The sequence below is a fragment of the Gastrolobium bilobum genome, unplaced genomic scaffold (assembly GCF_033153095.1).
Source record: "Gastrolobium bilobum isolate Gb01-03AN ecotype WA unplaced genomic scaffold, APGP_CSIRO_Gbil_v1 utg12914, whole genome shotgun sequence".
Classification (NCBI taxonomy): Eukaryota; Viridiplantae; Streptophyta; class Magnoliopsida; order Fabales; family Fabaceae; genus Gastrolobium; species Gastrolobium bilobum.
Genome location: NW_026897469.1, coordinates 292,987 through 312,251, shown reverse-complemented (window position 1 = coordinate 312,251; position 19,265 = coordinate 292,987). Strand labels below are relative to the sequence as shown.

Below are 19,265 nucleotides of genomic sequence, written 5' to 3'. Positions count from 1 at the left end.
ATTTTCCTGTTGTGAGTATTTTCACTTTCTCTTTGTAAAGTTTTGATCTTTTTGTAGTTTCATGTTGTTCGAATGCTCAAAAACCAATAGAAAGTGAAAGAAAAAAATGGGTATAAAATAATTATAGTTTGCAATAATTTTTGGAATTTATTTGTGTAGCTTTATGGTGCTTGATAACTGAAGTATATGGGTCTGTAGTGATGTGGCATTATGGAACTTTATGATGTTAGTTTTAGGTTCTCGCCTAATTTGGAGTTCTACGAGCTTCCCCCTCTTTTTGGATTTATTTTAGTTATGTGATTATATTTGTTATTAAAATTATTTAATGATTGCATCTCTTGAGACCGCTGTACATGTTTTTTGGTTTAAGATTGTGATTCTCTTACTTTTCATTGTTGACATGGCACATGGCAATGAAGTAATTTATGTTAAATTTATCAATTTAGTATACTTGTTAAATTATATTTTATTTAAAATTCTATAAGTCGGATTTGTTAAATTTTTGCCCCCTTCATATAATTTTCTGGGTCCGCCACCGTCGGCAGCATGATTCCCCTCATGATCAGTCCACCGGGTATAATGCCGATCCAAGAATGAGATGCGGAGGTCGCCGGAATGATGGAACTCACCGGCCTCTGGAACATGTCCAAAAACAGAATCACAAGCAGCATGTCAATCCTCAGAGGTCGATCCGATGACGACAGTACCGTCGGTCGGCAAGCCCAATATGCCTGCCACATCTTGTAAGGTGATCATCATCTCACCTTGGGTCATGTGAAAGGTATGTGTCTCTGGTCTCCACCTCTCGACCAGAGCACTAATTAAAAATGTATCTATCTGTGATAAATTACGCAATTATCACATGTTAACGAATTTTATTAAATAATTACATAGATACAAAACGACATAAATAACATACCTGGATATGTTGCATCTTGGCAACATGTATGAAACTCGCCTGTCTGAGGTACTCTTCCACAACCTGTGGAATAGCACCGGTAGGTGGGCCCCCTTGTGGCTTCCCACGCCTAGTCTTAATCTTTCTTACATGCTCTGTATTCCACACTCGCTGTGAAATATGACCTTTCTGCGTCCTCTTACAAAGGACCTCCCACCTGTACGGCCCAGGTATGATCCACATGCTGGGATCGGTGGGCTCTACATCCGAATCAGATCCTGAAGAAGATGATGACTCAACCATTATCCTCAACTAACTACAAAGTTATGCACTCCCGCATTAATAACATCATACATACGAATTTTACAAAGTCTTTAACACTATTTATAAATGTAACACCCCAAATTCTAACAATTTATAATAGCATAAATCAATTCAATAATTTTATAAATAACAGCGGAAGTTCAAAATAATCGAATTTGGGAAGTGTTACCGCCGCACCTGTACAGGGACAAATGCAAGGCTAACTCTATTACATTCAAATAAAAATCTAAGACTACAGTTTTTTTTTTATATACATAATATTTATTACAGCTAGAAATCCTGAGTCGTATCCTCACTGCCCACTGCTAGCCCCATCCTTGCAACCTGATTTACTGAAAATCTGCTCCCCCGTGAAGGATCATTGCAGTTAAACAAACACAAAAGTCAGCAAAGCTGGTAATCCCAATCAAAATACAATTAATGTAATTAATAACAAATTAAATCAAATATCAAATAGTGTTCAAATCAATTCCACATTAATCAAATCAAATATCAAGATAATAATCAAAATTCCATTATATAAAATTTATCTTTATTAAGTTCATTTAATGTATTTGGTAATTATCAACTAATATATTTAGCACAACATTAATCATAATATGATAATATTCACAACTCAATGACATTCTTCATAATCAAATCAAATAACAAATTTCATTATTGATAATGTTTAAGTTCATTATATTTAGTGGGAAGAGAACCATGGTAGACCCGGGAAACCCTGCCGGTCTACCCTATGACCCGGGAAACCCTGCCAGTCACAAACAAATCACATTGGCCATAATCAATTCACATCTTCCTAGTGTGCACACCTCTTCCCAAAGTTGCTACTAGTATCCTGGGAAACCCTGCCAGACACCACTTTGGAAAGAACGGATATAATCTTTTTCACATCAGTTTCACATCGGAGGCGTAAAGCCCAAAAGTTGTGTTCATCACCTTGGGAGGTACCATCCCAAAGCTATCCTCCCACTATTAATTTATTCAATCACATACAATCAATTCAATCTTGTCACGATTCTCATAATTGTCAAATAGTTTTCATGATTTCCATATCAATTTAATCAAGAGTATAATTTCAAAATTCAATCTTTCAATAATATCATAATTTCCAAATCCATTATAATTTCCAAATCATTTATCCAAGAATATCAAAACTTCCAAATCCATTATTCAGGGTCATCATAACTTCCATATTATTCAAATAGAACATAGGGGGATTAGGATTCCATATATCAAACATATAACTACCTAAAGATTAAGATACACCCAATAAAATTTCATACACAACAAATCTACAACCACCTAGAGATTAGGATTACCTGGTCTCCGCGCTAACTTCTAGAAGAAAAGAGTAATTTAGGGCAGAGAACCGGTTGATAAAAAAAAATATAAAGATTGAAAATAATTAAAATAAACTTTTTGGAGTGAGAAGAGAGAGAGAGTAGTAGAGGAGAGTGAATTGGTTTGGTTAGGCTAGGTCTCTATTTATAGTTGAAGTTTAGGGCTTATACATTATTGACTCAATGCTGACTCATCATATCTAAACAATATATGTTTGTTGACTCATCATATCTAAACAATTTACTAATCAATCATTACTAATCAAACATAAATACATAAATCATCAATCAATTAATAAATCAATTAATCATAATTTATCATCTAATATATATATATAATTATATATTATCACATAAATCAAATAATATTACTATTATTATCTTACCTCTTATTATTTTAACTATTATTAACTCATTAATTAAAAATATTAAATACCAATATTATTAATTACAAAAATACTAAATATCATTATTATCCAAAAATATTTATTATTATATTATTATTATTTTATTAAAAGAAAATATGGGGTATTACATTCTACCCTCCTTAAAAGAAGTTTCGTCCTCGAAACTTAGAAGTTTGGGCTCCTCAAATTAACTAAAAGGCATAAGGTTAAAGTTAATAAAAATATGGGGTATTACAATAAATCACTAATTAATATGCTAAACCCTAATACATAATTAAAAATCGGTAATAATAATAACTACGTAATAATAATATTATTATATCATTACAACATTCATAGAATGACATAAAATTTCTAAGTGACTATCCTAATGTTCCAAGTCTCTAATATACAATCAATCCTAACATGTATTACTAACTAGCACTGTAATTTAAATGTATACATATGAGGTATTATGACCTTACCTACGTTGGCAGAGCTTCGCTACGAACCGCGGTTAGAGAGAGGTTGGAGAGAGGTTAGAGAGGTAAATGAGTAAGGAGTGAAAAAAGGAAAGTGGGGTATGGACGTCTCATGTGACGCCCAAAGAGGGCGTCTCATTGTGCAACGGATGTGTAATTTTTAACAAAACATCATTAAATGCGTAATTATTTAAATTAATTACATTAATTTAATTTTTTTGCCCTTAATATTGTGCAGAAAAGTTAATCTTATACATAAAAGGCGTACATGATAAAATTTCTAAAAATAATTTTTTTTCTTTTTTAATTTAGAAAACATAAATACTTAAAAATGGTGTTTGATACAACATAAGCATAACTTCATCAAAATAGCCATCAAATACAAATTAGATGACAATGTTAGAAATTGTAAATGTAAATAATGAAGTCCCACATATATTATAAATGAACTAAATAAGAATCATGTAAATGAAAAGACCCATAAAATTAAGAGATTAACATTTGTCCAGGAGATAATTTGAAATTCCAAAATAACGACATTTTAAGATTTAGGAAAAAATAATGTAGGGTATTTTAATAAAATACATAATATAAAATAAAATTAAAATTACTAAAATACTCTGTATTTTCCCCTTAGACAGTTGTTTTGGGATAGCCACAGATGATTTTATCTCCCGTGATAAGGAAAACATTTTTCCCTAAAATTAAACCATTTAGATTTTGAATTGTGTTTGCTTATTGTGTTAAATTGTTACTTAATAATGATGATTTTTCTGCCATGAACTACCCTGGCCATGTATCACAAAGAAAAGAGGCTAAGGTTTTAACATTTGTCCCTGCAACCAAATCTTTTTTACTCAAGATCCCACCCATATCTGGTTTAGAGTGAGCAGTAAGCACCACGAATGAACATTCCCACTCCAATTGGTTGACAAAACGCAAGTGAGCAGCGTTATCCTACCACTGACAGAAACCCGGCCAAGACAGCACTGAAGCGCAACTTCAAACCCTCCTCAATCACGCCCTTTTAATTTCGCTTTCCAATACCAAAAACAGTATCTTAGATCCCTAGTTGTCTCACCTATCATGTTCAGACTACAGGCCCCTCGCAACGGTACATTTTTACATCAGTGGAAGCAATGAACATAACCCATGAAGATAATGGAAAAATTGCAGATTTAATGGTGAACTACCATAGTCCGCAAAATTATTAAAAAAAAAGTGAAAACTCTCTGAATTATATTAAGAACTTCAGCCAAGTTATTTTTTTTTTCAAAAATAAATAAATAAATAAAAACTTTCAGCACACTGAGTCGTAGGCCACTTAGCATTCTCAATTGGTTTATACTAAACAACTTAAGTGATTGCTGAATAAGACATACCATAAATGATGGCTGCCATGCAAGCGCTAGCCACCATAGGCTGCTGGTACCCTAAACCCACTATTAAGTGAATAGAGCTTCAAAGAAAACGAGGAACAGACGATAGTCAACAGCTTTAAGCCCATCATACCCAAAACAATTCTCCACAAAATTCAACAAAGAAATTATGGAAAAACATCCTATTTAAATCTCATTAAATTTTCGATTTCAATTTAGTTCCTTATATCAAATTTTACAATCTAATCCCGCACTTTTCAAAATTGAGACTAAATTGATGCAAATTGTCATCTGTGCAAATCTTGATTACAAATATTTATTTCCGAGGAACTAAATTGAAAAAATTAATAATAGAATAGGGATTTTCCCTATAGGATAATAGGATAATTAGAACAGAGCACAAGCTCCTATTCCCTGCATCATGACAACTACGGAAATTATCATGGTATAAAACATAACAAGCATCCAAATTGAAAAACCAAACGAAATATTAACGGTAGCCAAAGGACGAAACAATACGAAAAATGGAGTTTTGACAACGATATACGCCCCAATATCAGTCTGGATGCTCATAATCTCACCCCAATATCAACATATTTATCTCAAATTAGTTAGGCGGATGGTTGAGAGAATAAATAAATAAAAAGTGACATATTTTTTCAAATCCAAGCCATCCATCAGGCATCAATGACAGAATGCAAAATGTTTCCGGTCCTAGCTGCCTTACTCGTTGACCAACATCCGGAAGTTGTAGATGCAATATACATACAGCATAACTGATAGTTACCACAAGAAATCTCAGTGCTTAGATTGTATAGCCTACACAAGTTCGTAGAATTTAAGACAAGGTTCTTCTATTGAAAGACTCCACCGTTATGTTGGCAGTGAAAGCAGGAATTGAACTCATCTTCCGAATGAATATCTCAACCTGGGAATGTACAAGTCTCTTAAGCATGACTCAGTAATATATATATATATATATAGAAATTACATGCATGATGGTAATTCTCATTCCACAGAAGTCTCGTTTTTTTATCCATCTTCAGTTGTTATGACTCAAAAGTCTCGTACTTAATTGACTGAACGGAACTAATCAAATATTTTTAACAATAGCAGAAATATCAAAATTCAGAAGAACTATAAATTATGCATACAGGAAGAAGATATTAATTTTCTTTACAAAATGTAAAACTAAAGAATCTTACTGTTTTTACAGAAAATCTAATTCTCAAAAATATTTCTATAATTATATTTTTTAAGTGTTCAACATCAACAACACCTTTATCCCAAACTAATTGAGGTCGATGGTAGATAAACCCAAATGAAAGATACGAAGAGAAAAAATAAAAATAAAAATAAAAAAAAATACGAGGAAGGAGGAAAGGAGATAAAGGAAAAGGAGGGGAAAAAAAAGTGGGGGAGATAAAGAGGAAAAAGACTAAAAAAAGACCATCTGGAATATAAGGAATAACGACAAGTCTAATCCTTTACCATGCTAATAGCTTTTCTCCATTCCGTCCTAAGGCATATCGTCCGCCAATCTATATCCCACTCCATTAAGTCTTGCTTTACTATCTTCCCCCAAGTAAGTTTCGGTCTACCTCTACCTTTCGTTTTGTCGAGCTCTTGATAACAAACTTTTGTTCTTACGGGAGCATCCAGGGGCCTTCTCATTACGTGCCCAAACCACCTCAATCTATGTTCTCTCATCTTATCACCAACCGGTAGTACTCCTACCTTACGTTGAATATCTTCATTTCTTATCTTATCCATCATCATATAACCACACATCCACCTTAATATTCTCATCTCTGCTACTCCCATTTTATGTTCATGTTGCCTATGTGCTGGCCAACATTCAGCTCCATATAACATTGCAGGCCTTACTGCTGTTCTATAGAATTTTCCTTTTAGCTTTAGCGAAATTTTGCGGTCACACAAAAACTCAAAAGCACTACGTCATTTCATCCCCCCTGCTCTAATTCTATGATTTACATACTCATCAATGTCTCCGCCTTTTTTGTCTGAAGAATCTTATTGAAAAGATTGGTCAACCATTTTATTGCCACATCCCCCAGGCCTTTCCACACTTCAATAGGGACACCATCAAGTCCCAGAGCTTTATTAGTTTTCATCCTCTTTAAAGCCTCCTTAACTTCATGTGTATTGATTCTGCGCACAAATCTTCTATTCAAATCATCATAAGCGTCCTCCAAGACCACCTTGCTTTTATCGCCATCCCCATTAAACAGCTTGTTAAAGTAGTTTATCTATCTTTCATTTACATCTTCATCTTTCACCAAAAGTTTTTGATTTTCATCCTTGATGCATCTAACTTGGACGAGGTTTTACCTTTCTTATCCCTCATTTTTGCAAGTTTATATATACTTTTTTCACCATTCTTGCTCCCAAGATTTTTATAAAAATTGGCAAAAAACCTTGCCTCTAGTTTCCTGCACTGCTTTCTTTGCATTTCTCTCGCCAATCTAAACTTTTGCAAGTTCTCATCATTGGGACTTTTATGCAAAGATCCAAAGCATTCCTTCTTCTGTTTAATTGTTTCCTTCTCTTCTTCATTCCACCACCATGTTTCCTTTGTATGAAATCCATTTCCTTCGCTTTCTCCCAACACCCTCATTCCCATATTTTGAATACACATAACCATCTCATTCCATATTTTATTTGCTCTTCCATCAAACTCCCATGGTCCTTCATGCAACATTTTTTCCTTGAACTCTATGTTTTTCCTCCTTTAGCTTCCACCATCTTATCCTTGGGTTCTGAGCCCTCTTCCTCATTTTAAGTACTTTGTTGAACCGAACTTCTAATATTATCAACTTATGTTGCATAGCGACACACTCTCCAGGGTAGACCTTACAGTCTACACAAAAAGTTCTATCTTCTCTTCTAGCCATAAAGAAATCAATCTGACTACGATTTTGACCACTATGATATGTGATTTGATGTGACTCCCTTTTTCGAAAAAAGGAGGTCGCTACCATCAAATAGTAGGCTAGTGCAACGTTCAAGATATCTTCTCCAGTCTCATTTCTCATTCCATAGCCAAAACCTCCATGAATTCTACCAAAACCTCCATTACTTTTACCAACATGAACATTTAGATCTCCTCCAAAGAAAATATTCTCCTCTCGTGGTGTTCCCATCAAAACCTCCTAAAAGTCTTCCCAAAATTGGCTCTTATCATTGGGTGGCAATTGATAATACATATTTTGTTACACTTATTTATTACTCTTAGTTAGTATTTTTAGGATTTATTTGAGTTAAATAAAGGTCTTTTGGGTCAAATTAGAATTCTAGATTTTAATTGGGTTTAATTGATTTTTGTCAGAATTTTCCAGATTTACACTACTTTCGTATTTTGGCAATATCTCACTCTACAGATGTCCGATTGACTCCGTTCTTGTTGCGTTTTGCAGCTAACAAAAAAGGCTACAATCGCTATTTCAGCCACTGAAGCCCAATTCGGACGGGAAGATGGTCGAAACCTGAGCCCAAGATAGACGTGTTTTGCTGAAAATTTATTTAAAAGTGAACTTAAGTTGTAATTTTGAACCCAATGTACATGAGACCCAGAGTCAGTATTTCTGTTTTCTTTCCTTTTATTTTGGATTGGATTTGTAGAGCCCGAAGCCCAGCTTGATTAGGGGCTAAAAGGGTGAGACTAGGGACCTTGTGGATAATCTTTCCGTTTGAATTTGAATTTTACAGTTTTGAAATTAATATAATTTTCGTCTTTTCTCTCTCCTCTTTTCTTTAATCAACCCAAAGGTTGAGGTTTCATGGTTGAATCTTGAGGATCTGCGCCTCATTTTGAACTAAATATGTTTCTCTTTCCAACTCAGTTTGGCATTGCGTAATTGTGGGTGTTCAATCTGAGATACGGGATTGCGTTCTTAGGAAAGAGATTAACCATTAGATTTAATGGTTAGGTTGATTAACCCAATGAACTCAAGTCGAACGGGTTGATACTCCGCGATTGCGTGAGTAGACGCGCCGTATTCGACCAAACGCTAGGCGATCGTCTAGAGAGGGGTTTCTAAGCGAATGCAGGAATTCCAATTCGATTAGGGTCAACCATGATTTGGTAATTATTTGTCTAATGATGGATATCCTTGGAATCTTAATTCTTGGGTTGGTTTCTTTTAATTTGATTATTCTCGTTTTTTTTATTTTATTTGTCATTTCCGTTTAAGTTGACAATCATATTAAAACCCCCTATTTTATTCCCGTTTTATTTGGTTTTGGTTTTGGTTTTGGTTTTAGTTTTAGTTTTAGTTTTAGTTTTATAACTTAGCGATTAAGTTCCTTGCAAACTCCTTGAGAGACGACTCAGGTTGACGCTTTACTACAAATTTTAATAAACCTGATTTAATTAATTTGCGAGTTCAACAGCTCGCGTCAGCAATCTTGGGGTGCATACACACTGAGGATATTCAAGATTAAATCACCCGCTAAAAGCTTAACCAGATAATCCTGTCGCCTTTCCCTTTGACATCTACAACTTTATCTCTGAAACTTCTATCGATCATAATTCCAACACCATTGTGACTCTTGTTTATACCTGTATACCACAACTTGAAACTGGTACCATCTTCCTTGGCCTTTTCTCCAACCCACTTAGTTTCTTGCAAGCAAACAATATTCACTTTCCTTAGCAAAAACATCTACTAACTCCATAAGTTTAACCCGTTAAGGTTCCTATGTTCCAGCTTCCAATCGCATCCTTAACCTCTGGGCGGTGCTTGCCCACCACACTTGCCCATTTGCGTGTTGGGACCTGACCTACTTGTCACCAAATCCGGGTGAAGACCTAGCGCCTTGCCTTGAGGCAATGACCCTAACTCATTTATCATTACACCCCGGGACCAATGCAGCGCTTAGCCTTGTGGCAAGGACCCTAGCTCATTTTTCGCTATGCCCGGGACCTGATGCAACGTGTCGCTATGAAGGATACACCTCAACGACATATCATAAGGGTTCATCTCATAAATATAGCTGCTATGAAGGGTACACCTCAACGACATATCATAAGGGTTCAACAACATATCATAAGCTGTTTTTTTTACGGCCGACTCGCTACACCTGACGCCAACCTTCCTCTTTTATTCTGACTTGGCAAACCCATTGAAATATATATATATTTCATATTTTTTTAAATGTTAAATATGAAAAATAATTTTCCATTATTAAATCAAAAAATTTAAATTAATAATTTTCTTCAAAACATATATATTCTTTTTTGTATAGATATCTTCTAAAAACTATTTATTTAATATCAGTATTAATGCGATAAATAACTAATAACTAAATTATTCAAGATGTATTTTTCTTTTCTACAATATGCAACAGAAAATGTGCTATTTTATGGAAAAATATTTTCAGCTGAAACTATTTGCTGCTAAAAACAAAATATCTTCCTCTATAATCGAAGGTTTTGCAGCTAAAATGTTAAGAGTTTTCTTGAAAATTAGAGAGAAGAGAGAAGAAGGTAGAGATGAAATCAGAAGAGAGGGAAATTGTCAAACTTTTCATGCTTTTCTTCTCATTCATTCCTCTTTTTAATACTTTCTAACAATTTTCTAACTGACTCCAGGTGGCTATTCCCTGTGGAGCCTATGTATTACACTTCATAGACTATCATCACCAAATACAATTAAATGGACTCTAACATTGGTACTGATCCAAGTAACTGGGCCGCTTGGTAACTCTTGTGGGCCTAGCATTAGTATGGGTTGTAACATAAAACATAGAAGTAAGAAGAAGCCACACCTAAGGCTCAAACCAAAAACCCTTACACACATACACACTGTGCAAGTTATAGATCACCTCACGATCATATTTATGCTCGAGATCAAAGAAACAGAAGTTCAAGATCCTAAATATTTATTGTATGTGTTTGTTGAAAAATATTAATATTATAACTTCCCTACCTGACGAGATACCTCCGGCTGAGATGTGTAATGATTTACCTGTTGTTACGGGAAAAAAAATAAAAAAAATTCAGCATCTTTCATTTCATCATTTGCAAAAAGCCAAAAACAACCTCAAAACATATTTCCTTAGATATATTTATTTATTTTATTATTAGAAGGCCCAAATTTATCTGTTGAAAGAAAATCACCATTTAATCTTGAAGTTCAACCCAAACTGAATTTTAGTGGTGTACAATTGAAAAAAGTAAAATCCCCATTCCTCTCTCAATATTAAATCCAATACAAAATTCAACATCTTACCAAAATGTTAGTGTTCCCTGATTCATATTCAAATTCAAGTTTCTCATCATCACTTTGTGCATAAATTGATTGCAAGGTAAATCGTGTCACTGGGATTCCATTTGACCGCTGGTGTTCATCCATCACAATCTGCCAATATAGTTATCATCAAGCACAGAAGCATTCTAGGTGTCAGCAGAAAGATAAATATATTTATCACAGAATCAATTGTTAACCTCCTCCAGTTTGGAAAGAACATAATTAGAAAATGCTCGACAGGCAATTTCTTGGAGAGAGAAAAAACAAACCCTATATGCAGAAGCATTGGATAACATGTCGAATTGCACAGGAAGGAGTTTACGTGAGTTTCTAGTTCCCTAACCTTGGAATGTCTAAAATTACCCAACTCAACTATTAGCAGCGTTATACAAATCACCTTACAACAGAAGCTTGCTACAATAGTAGTTGAAATTATAGTGACTAAAATTCAAATATGCATTGAGGTTTCCCCGTACCAGATCACATCCCTAACAGGATGCTACACTGTTTTCAAAGCAAAGGTGTGTGGTCCTCGAAAAAATAAATTAAAGCAACACAATTTGGTTCAAAACACTTCCAATTTAATAGTGATAATAGATTGCAGTAAAACTAGATCAGCATATACCAACCTTGTAACCAAAAAGCTCGCAGCATGCCCTCCGGAAGACTGAAATTCTGTCTGCAAATACTGTCTTGTATCTGTTGACGTTTCAGTATTTCTGTTATTCCACAATCATCTTGATAGAAACAAACACATAATGTGCCAAAGCTAGCAAGTTATACTCTCACCTTTCTTCTCGCTTCTCAAGAGTTGCAATTTGCTCTTTTAATTGCAGTATCTTATCTGATATGTAGCTATCTACTAGCTTTCCAGCTTCTCCTAAACCGTTAGCAGTGATCAGGAAAACCCGTACATTTGATAACAATATTATTCAATGATTAATAAGACGATACTAGAAGCCTTGGACCCCCCCCCCCCCCCCCCTTTAAGGCCTTAACACATAAAATCTCATTACCATTGATGTCTGTCTTTAAAGGGCAGAGGTCAGAGTAATATAACAAACAAGAAATTTCATTTCATTCATATACTTAGGTTTATTTTTCTCTCTATTTTATTTTTTGTTTTTACTTAAGCAATTTTCAGAGGGGCCCTCTTGGCATACCTCCTGTATACTTGATCAGTTTTCTTGAAAGGTTTTTTAAAGCTTTGATTGCAACCAAGCAATCCGAACTTGTTCTGCAGATACTAAACAAAAAATTCACTCATAGTGTCATAGTTTTAAGCTCAATCCTTTTTACGAGGAATTTGTTCATCTTCCCCAACCAAGCCCAGGGAGAACACTTAACTTACAGATCACGACCAGTCAATTCACTGTGTGCTAAGCTTAACTTAGTCAGTTGCAGATTTAAGTTAACTAGTTGGTAGTTCAAGCTGAGCACTCAATCCTCAATATCATATAATGTACACTGATTAAGAAAAACATGCTAACCAGTCTAATAAATGTGGATAAACTTTTTCAGCAGGAAGCCAGAAATTTGATAGCTGGCTTCTCAAAGAAGCAAAATGTGAATTGGTAAATATGTTCACTGGAGGAGCAACAACAAAATAACGCATCATGTTTTTTTGTAGTTTCATCTATAATTATCATATATACCAGCACCCCCGGAATTCTAGTCTATACCAAAAGAAGTTCAGCAAAAGGAAATGAGGATAACAAAATAAAAAACACTAGACATTATAGAGCATCAGTCTCTCCCATTCACCACTTATCTTCATACTACAAATTGCAAAACCACTTTCAAAAGCTTCAAACTAATCTCCTTTGTCAACTCCTTGCCTGTACCACCAACTCTTTTTGAAATATAACATTTAGACCACTTTACAAGGTTTCATACCTGATTGAAACTTCAATTCCTCTACAGCTTTTAATTTCTCTTTTGTTTTTTGCAACTCAGTTTGCAGTGCTTCTATGGTTTGTTTGGCCTCATTATCAACAGTAAGTGTATTCACCATCCGCAGAACTTTCGTATTAGCAGCAGAAAAATCACCATGACCCAACTATAGAAGGAACAATAATGTGTAGACTGTCAAAAACTGTAAAATGAAAACCAAAAACAGGACAGCTTGGGAAAATGAACAGTTTAACAGTAATACAGACATAAGAAATTAAGAGTATTTAATATTTAAAAAAAATTGTATTCTACTATTTATTAGTGTAAAATAGTGCAGAAGTGTTGGTCAATGACAATTTCATGCTCAATAGAAGTTGCAAGCTCCAATGAAGCCCTAGGTTGCTTCACAGAAGAAGTACATACATCATTAATACATGACAGGGAAAACCAAATTAATGCTCATACTAAAGATGGTCATTAGGAGAAATAGAAGGGACTTCAAATTGATGATTTTATGCATACGAAGTCCAATCAGCAAAAAGATTTTCCCAGCACCAACCTTTGCCTCTAGTAATGAAATCTCCGAACGCAGCCGGTCACTCTCCCTCTCCAATGACTTTACTCTTCTAGCTTCATTGTGCAACTTTTCATTAAGTAACTTTATTTCCTCATGTTGAAGATTATTAACCACTCTCTGCTCATGTAAGGTACTTTCTAATTCTTTAATACAATCATCTTTCTTAACAAGAGATGATTCCAGTTCCTGCATGCATCAACCAGAAAAGCAAAAAACATTAGATCACATAAGTTTAATGATAACAAAACAGGGGGGAAAACAACCTGAACAGGATTAGCACTTTTTGATCCATCCCCAGCTTCACCATTCTTCAAATTGGCAACATTTCTTAATTTATTTCTTTCCTCAGTAACCACAGCAAGCTGCAAGACAATAAATATGTATTTCAAACACATAACTGAAATTAATGGCAAACAATGACTACAGATTTTAGAACATAACTATACACAGTCACTACCTCTGTCATGCAGCAATTATCTTATCATAAATAGATTGCCATAAGTTAAGGAAGTTGGTGCCCCAATAACAACCAGTTACTTCAAAATATACCAGAATTATAACAAGACAGGAACAACATTTGCAGGAAATAACCTCAGATATTTAGAAACTAGAAAGAAGATTAAAATAATTATCAAAACTTTCAATTAAGTGGAAGTGATATTTTGACACGTATGTCTCAAGCATGGTCATCATGTAGAATAATCAACAGGGAAACAACATCATGCATGGTTCACATAATGCATAGTTACAGATTACTTAAACCCAATGCTTCTTCAATACAGCAGAAGCCGTAAAATGCAACACAATAAATAAAATCCTTTGGGCTATATCTTAATACTGTGTAATACTAACAATTACATAATAAATAGATTAAACCATTATTTTTGTTCTGTCCAGAAAGCATAAAAAATTAGGAAACTGAAGAATTGGAGATTTTGATACTTATTATCCCAACTTTATACATTCAAAACAAGAGCTTTCAAATCATAAACTAATACCTAAATGCTTCATTTCATTGGCATGTGTTGTTCACAAATCTCCAAAAGCTGTGTTTACATCAATTACCCAAATAGAACTGAATATACCTTTGCAAGCAATCAGTATATGTTGCACTTGAAGCAGGAAGCTAAAAGACCAAGGCTGCAGGAGCTTCTCATATCAATGTCTTAAATGTATCACTAAAGATGTTTGCTTAAGTGATACATAGATTTGCTGGTGTGAGTTACAATTAGTAAAGTATATGCATCTTGTTATATTCTGAGTTGAGAAAGATCAACAGAGAAACAAGTTAGCTATGGAGTCTATCCTTGGAATTATGTGATGCAAGTCCATTCTAGGTATGAAATTTAAGCTATCTCCTCCGCCTTTTTGCATCTAAATCATTTCTAGATATACCATAAATTCACCCATTGTGAAACTCCTTCCCAACTATAACCTAACTATAGCTACCAAATCCCACTTTTCATTGGGGGCATCCAAATCTCTGAAAGCCATAACCTAATAGACAAAGATTTATCTATTAATTCATACCAACCCGTCTTTATTAGTATTGCTTCATCTGTCTTAAATTCATGTTCTACACCAGCCTGGTTATCGAGAATAGCAGATAATAAATCCAAGAATTCCAAAGATGACAATGGAACTAATGCATGATAGAGCATGCAAAGAACAAGTCCAGTGTTAAGTAATTATCAAAGTACCATACCAACTTCCAAATCAAACACTGACCATTAATTCAATCCGCTTAATCTCTGATTTTAATACTTCTGCTTTCTCTTTAGCCAACGCAGCCTCAGTCTCAGCATTTTGTTTACCAATCTCAGCAGCATCCAGAGCCACCTCAAGTTGTTTCAAGCGGGCAGTTCCCTCGCTCTCCTTCCGCATGCTATCAATGACCTCTCTGTATTGATAGAAGATATCAAGATCAAAAGACAATATGTTCTTACTCACCATGTTAAGTAGCATAGCAATCTCACATTTTTTTTGCTACACTTAAAAAAGAAAGCAATCTCAATATGAAGAGATCCTTGGTCTTACACATATCCAGTACATTGTGCGTCATTCATACTGACATATGCCATAACATAAATGGATATTATCATGCATATGGATGAATACAAGTCTTCATGCATCAGCACAAGTCAGTCTCTCCATCAGTATGTTTAAGCAAATTAGTTCCCTTTGCATACCCACAAAACAAATGTAGTGTGATATCGAATATTGGAGATAAAAAAATTTAACTAGGAGGCTAGTAAGAGATCATCTCAAAATCTCCATGGCCTCAAGGTGCTCATAAACAAAAAGATTACTAGGTATCAAAACCAGCACAAAATAAAATATAAAGAATATTCTGGAGTTATTAGTCTTGACAATGCCACTGACAGCTCAAATCTATTAATATAGCCAAGCAAACAGAATTGTAGCTACTCACGTACTTCTGTAAAGCAGCAAACTTAACAGGTATGTCCTCAAAACATGAGACACCAGGTATGTCTTTAATTATCAACCTCCAAGATGATATTTGATCCTCTAACTTTTTCATATTTAACTGCATATCCTGTAATTTAGATAGCTCTAATTCTGCCCTTTCCCGGCGGATCTTTTCCTCCAACAATTTCTCCTTTAAAAGCTCAATGTTCTCATGACTAGATCTTAGCTTTCTTGCTTCCCTTACTTCAGATTCCTAAAATATCAAAGTAAACAGGATACAATTATTCAGATTACTATAAGAAAACAAATTTTCATTGAGAACTCATCATACAAGAATGAATCAAAATATTGCATCCTTCCAAAGCATAAAAAATAATCCAAATCACACATCAATATGGATTCAGAATCATACTTCAGCAAAAGCTTCTGTATTTTTGTTCAGATAATTAGGCATGATCAGGCATGATCAGAAGCATACATTAGGCATGACCAGAAGCCAGATCAAGCTGGTACCAACTCAAGCTATAGACTTGTAATAGATGCAGCATTCAAGCCAAATTTGTTTCTAAGTCCATGAATGAATTTAACCCAAACTCATAATTTTAGAAACCAAGCAAACACACCAGTCAATTGATACCAAGCTCCCTGCCTCCCTCACAAAAATGCTTTGGTAACATATGGTCGCTGTAAAACGCATCAAAACACTAGCAAAGGGAAGGTACATATGAGAGCAAAGAAAATGAAATCATTTTTAATTAAGTTAAAAAATTAAAGATATACTAACAAACTGTATATATTCATAGTAATTCCAAATATTTGGTGTCATATTAAACTATATTTATTAAAATTTTAAATAAAAAAGAGACAATAAAATGTAAAGGAAAAATGCAAACACAATATGACCCACCTGGACAGGCTTATTGGCTATCAACCCATAAACATCCCAAAAGATTAAAAAAAGGGCTCAAACCAGGGGCCAAGCCTACCCAAACCTTTTCTCTATATATCCAGATCATTCAATAAAATAATGACATTATCCCTCTCCATTTGCGATCATGCCACTTGAGTTACTACTAAAATTGGTCCAGACATCAAGTCATCAATGTATGCAACCTCCCACAACTACAATCACAATAAAAAGAGGCATCAAGATTCGAGATAAAAATGAAAGCAAACTTACATAATTCCTAAGCTCCTGTTGCAAATGTTTAACTAAAACATTACTCCCTGTAGAAGTAACTTCTTCAGATGTCAAACTTGACAATTTTTTTTCAACTTCAATCTTCTGGTGCAAACACTGGAAATAGAAATCATGGTGTAATGCAACTATAAGTTCATAACCCTATTGGAAAATGGAACATGACAATGAAATGAAGCAAGTACAATACAATAATCAATCAGAAAACTGTCCAGCTGAATTTCAGAGGTTTAACACCGAGTCAAATTTGACATCACAGAGTGAGTATAGCTTTGTTCACGGTATATTCTTAAAGGAACAATGAAAGCCAGCAAGCAACTAATTAGAAATTCAAACCTCATTCAGTTGGTCCTTAAGATGGTCCAGTTGCTCTTTTAACAGCTCTGCTTCGCTCTGAGCATTATTAGCTCTGCATTCCATTTGTTCAAGCTACAACAAAAGAATTACACAACTTAACTAATTACGATAGCTGTAAACAGCCATTAGTCTGAACAACAAATAAAGCCACTTACATTTGCAGTTATTCGAGAAACAGAAAACTTTGAGTCCCTTTTCAGTTGTGAATGCTCATCAGAAAGTCGGTTTTTTTCCCTCTCTATACTCTCTGAGAGATGGTCTAGCTTACGTTCTAAAGATGTTGCTTTCTCTTCTGCTGAGGCGGCATTAGACTCAGCTTTCATACGAAGGTTCATCTCATTTTGGAGCTTAACCTAAATTCCATATGGAAGAGGGTTAAACCACTGTGTGAAAATGCAGCCCACGCATAGGTGGGGAATAACAAGCTTCAACAATAAGTTTGAAAAAATAATATTAGATAATAGATATTATCACCTGACCAGACCAACAATTCAAAGAAGACATGCAAAAATGATATTAGCATCAAATGCAAAAATTCTAGGAAGATGCATCAGTTCAGAATTTGGTGGAGTAGTGGGCATGAAAGAAATTAAGCATAACTCAGTCTTCTGCTTAAGTGTGCATATTGATATAAAATGTTTGTTTGTCACCTGAAAGAACTAAATAGAAAAATAAAACACACCTCAAGTTCACTGTTTAATTGTATTTGTTTTCTTAATCGTTCTTGAGATTTAGTGACCTCCTTCAAAAGCTGGTCTTGGAGTGCCTGTTCGCGCCCTTTTGCAGCACCGAGTTCCTGTTCTGTGTATAAGAATTGGTCCAGAAATTTCTTCCTCTCGGACTCTGTAACAAGTTAATAGTTAAAACTAAGGTACAAAATAGAAGAAATCTGACAATGATGTCAGGAAAAAGCAAAAATGATAAGGATACAAAATTCAAAAACATATAAATGGTTTATTTCCTCATTTCCTAACTTAACATAAACATGAGTAAAGATTGAAGTGAAAAACCAATCGGACAAGCATATACCAACCAACTTTGTGGAACTTGTCATCCAATGTCTCCAATTTAGATTGATAATCACGAACTTGATTTTCAGCTCTGCTTAAGGCATCTATAAAATCCGATTTGACCTGCAATAATTTGACAAGGATTTAACGAGTGCAGAAAATTCGGCGTTCCCAGCAATAGCAAAGACATAGTTCAAACACCACACAGAGAAGAATAAACTAAATAAAAAAATTAAACAGAGAGGGAGAGAGAGAGAGAGGAATATTGACTAATATAATGCAGCAGCATAGTATAGGAGCATATCAAGTATCAAGCGCCATGATATATTGTAAGCTTAAATCCGAATATTTTGATTTTTGATTTTTGAGGTCATGGTCGTGTAAATGCAGAAGGAAAATGAAGTTGAAAAGCAAGAGGTGACAGACAAACCATTTGGCGACACTGATAGGTGCAGAGCATGTGCTCGGAAACGGATGGATCCTGATATGACTCCGGAACCGGCACCGGCACCGGCGGATCCTCGTAGATTACGAGCTGGCGATCGGCGTCGGCATCAGCATCGGCATCGGCATCGGCCCGAGGCCTCTTCGGTGGCGGAGGGGTTCTGAGTATCATTTTCCTTCCTTGCCTTGCGTTGCCCACACCGTATTTGAAAGCCAAGCTTCAGGGCGCAACTTTTTCAAGGGAACAAAATCCGCAAATGACACAAATATCT

General features: G+C 34.8%; 1 protein-coding gene across 2 annotated transcripts; it reads right to left on the bottom strand.

Annotated features, from left to right (window-relative positions):
• Positions 1-5,316: 5,316 nt before the first annotated feature.
• Positions 5,317-19,165, bottom strand: LOC133307135 (mitotic spindle checkpoint protein MAD1). 2 transcript variants are annotated; one of them, XM_061507571.1, is made up of 16 exons: positions 18,980-19,165; positions 18,573-18,672; positions 18,222-18,382; positions 17,695-17,892; positions 17,519-17,611; positions 17,165-17,281; positions 15,990-16,237; positions 15,283-15,454; positions 13,818-13,916; positions 13,537-13,740; positions 12,981-13,143; positions 11,874-11,964; positions 11,714-11,783; positions 11,067-11,195; positions 10,764-10,802; positions 5,317-5,740 (listed from the first exon to the last, which is right to left on the bottom strand). In XM_061507571.1, exons 1-16 carry the CDS (start codon positions 19,163-19,165, stop codon positions 5,651-5,653), a joined length of 2,160 nt encoding a protein of 719 aa, XP_061363555.1. In that variant the 3' UTR covers positions 5,317-5,650. The 2 variants fall into 2 exon arrangements, with proteins under 2 accessions (XP_061363555.1, XP_061363557.1); XM_061507573.1 differs by having other exon boundaries at positions 18,569-18,672; positions 18,980-19,114.
• Between the last annotated feature and the right edge of the window lie 100 nt (positions 19,166-19,265).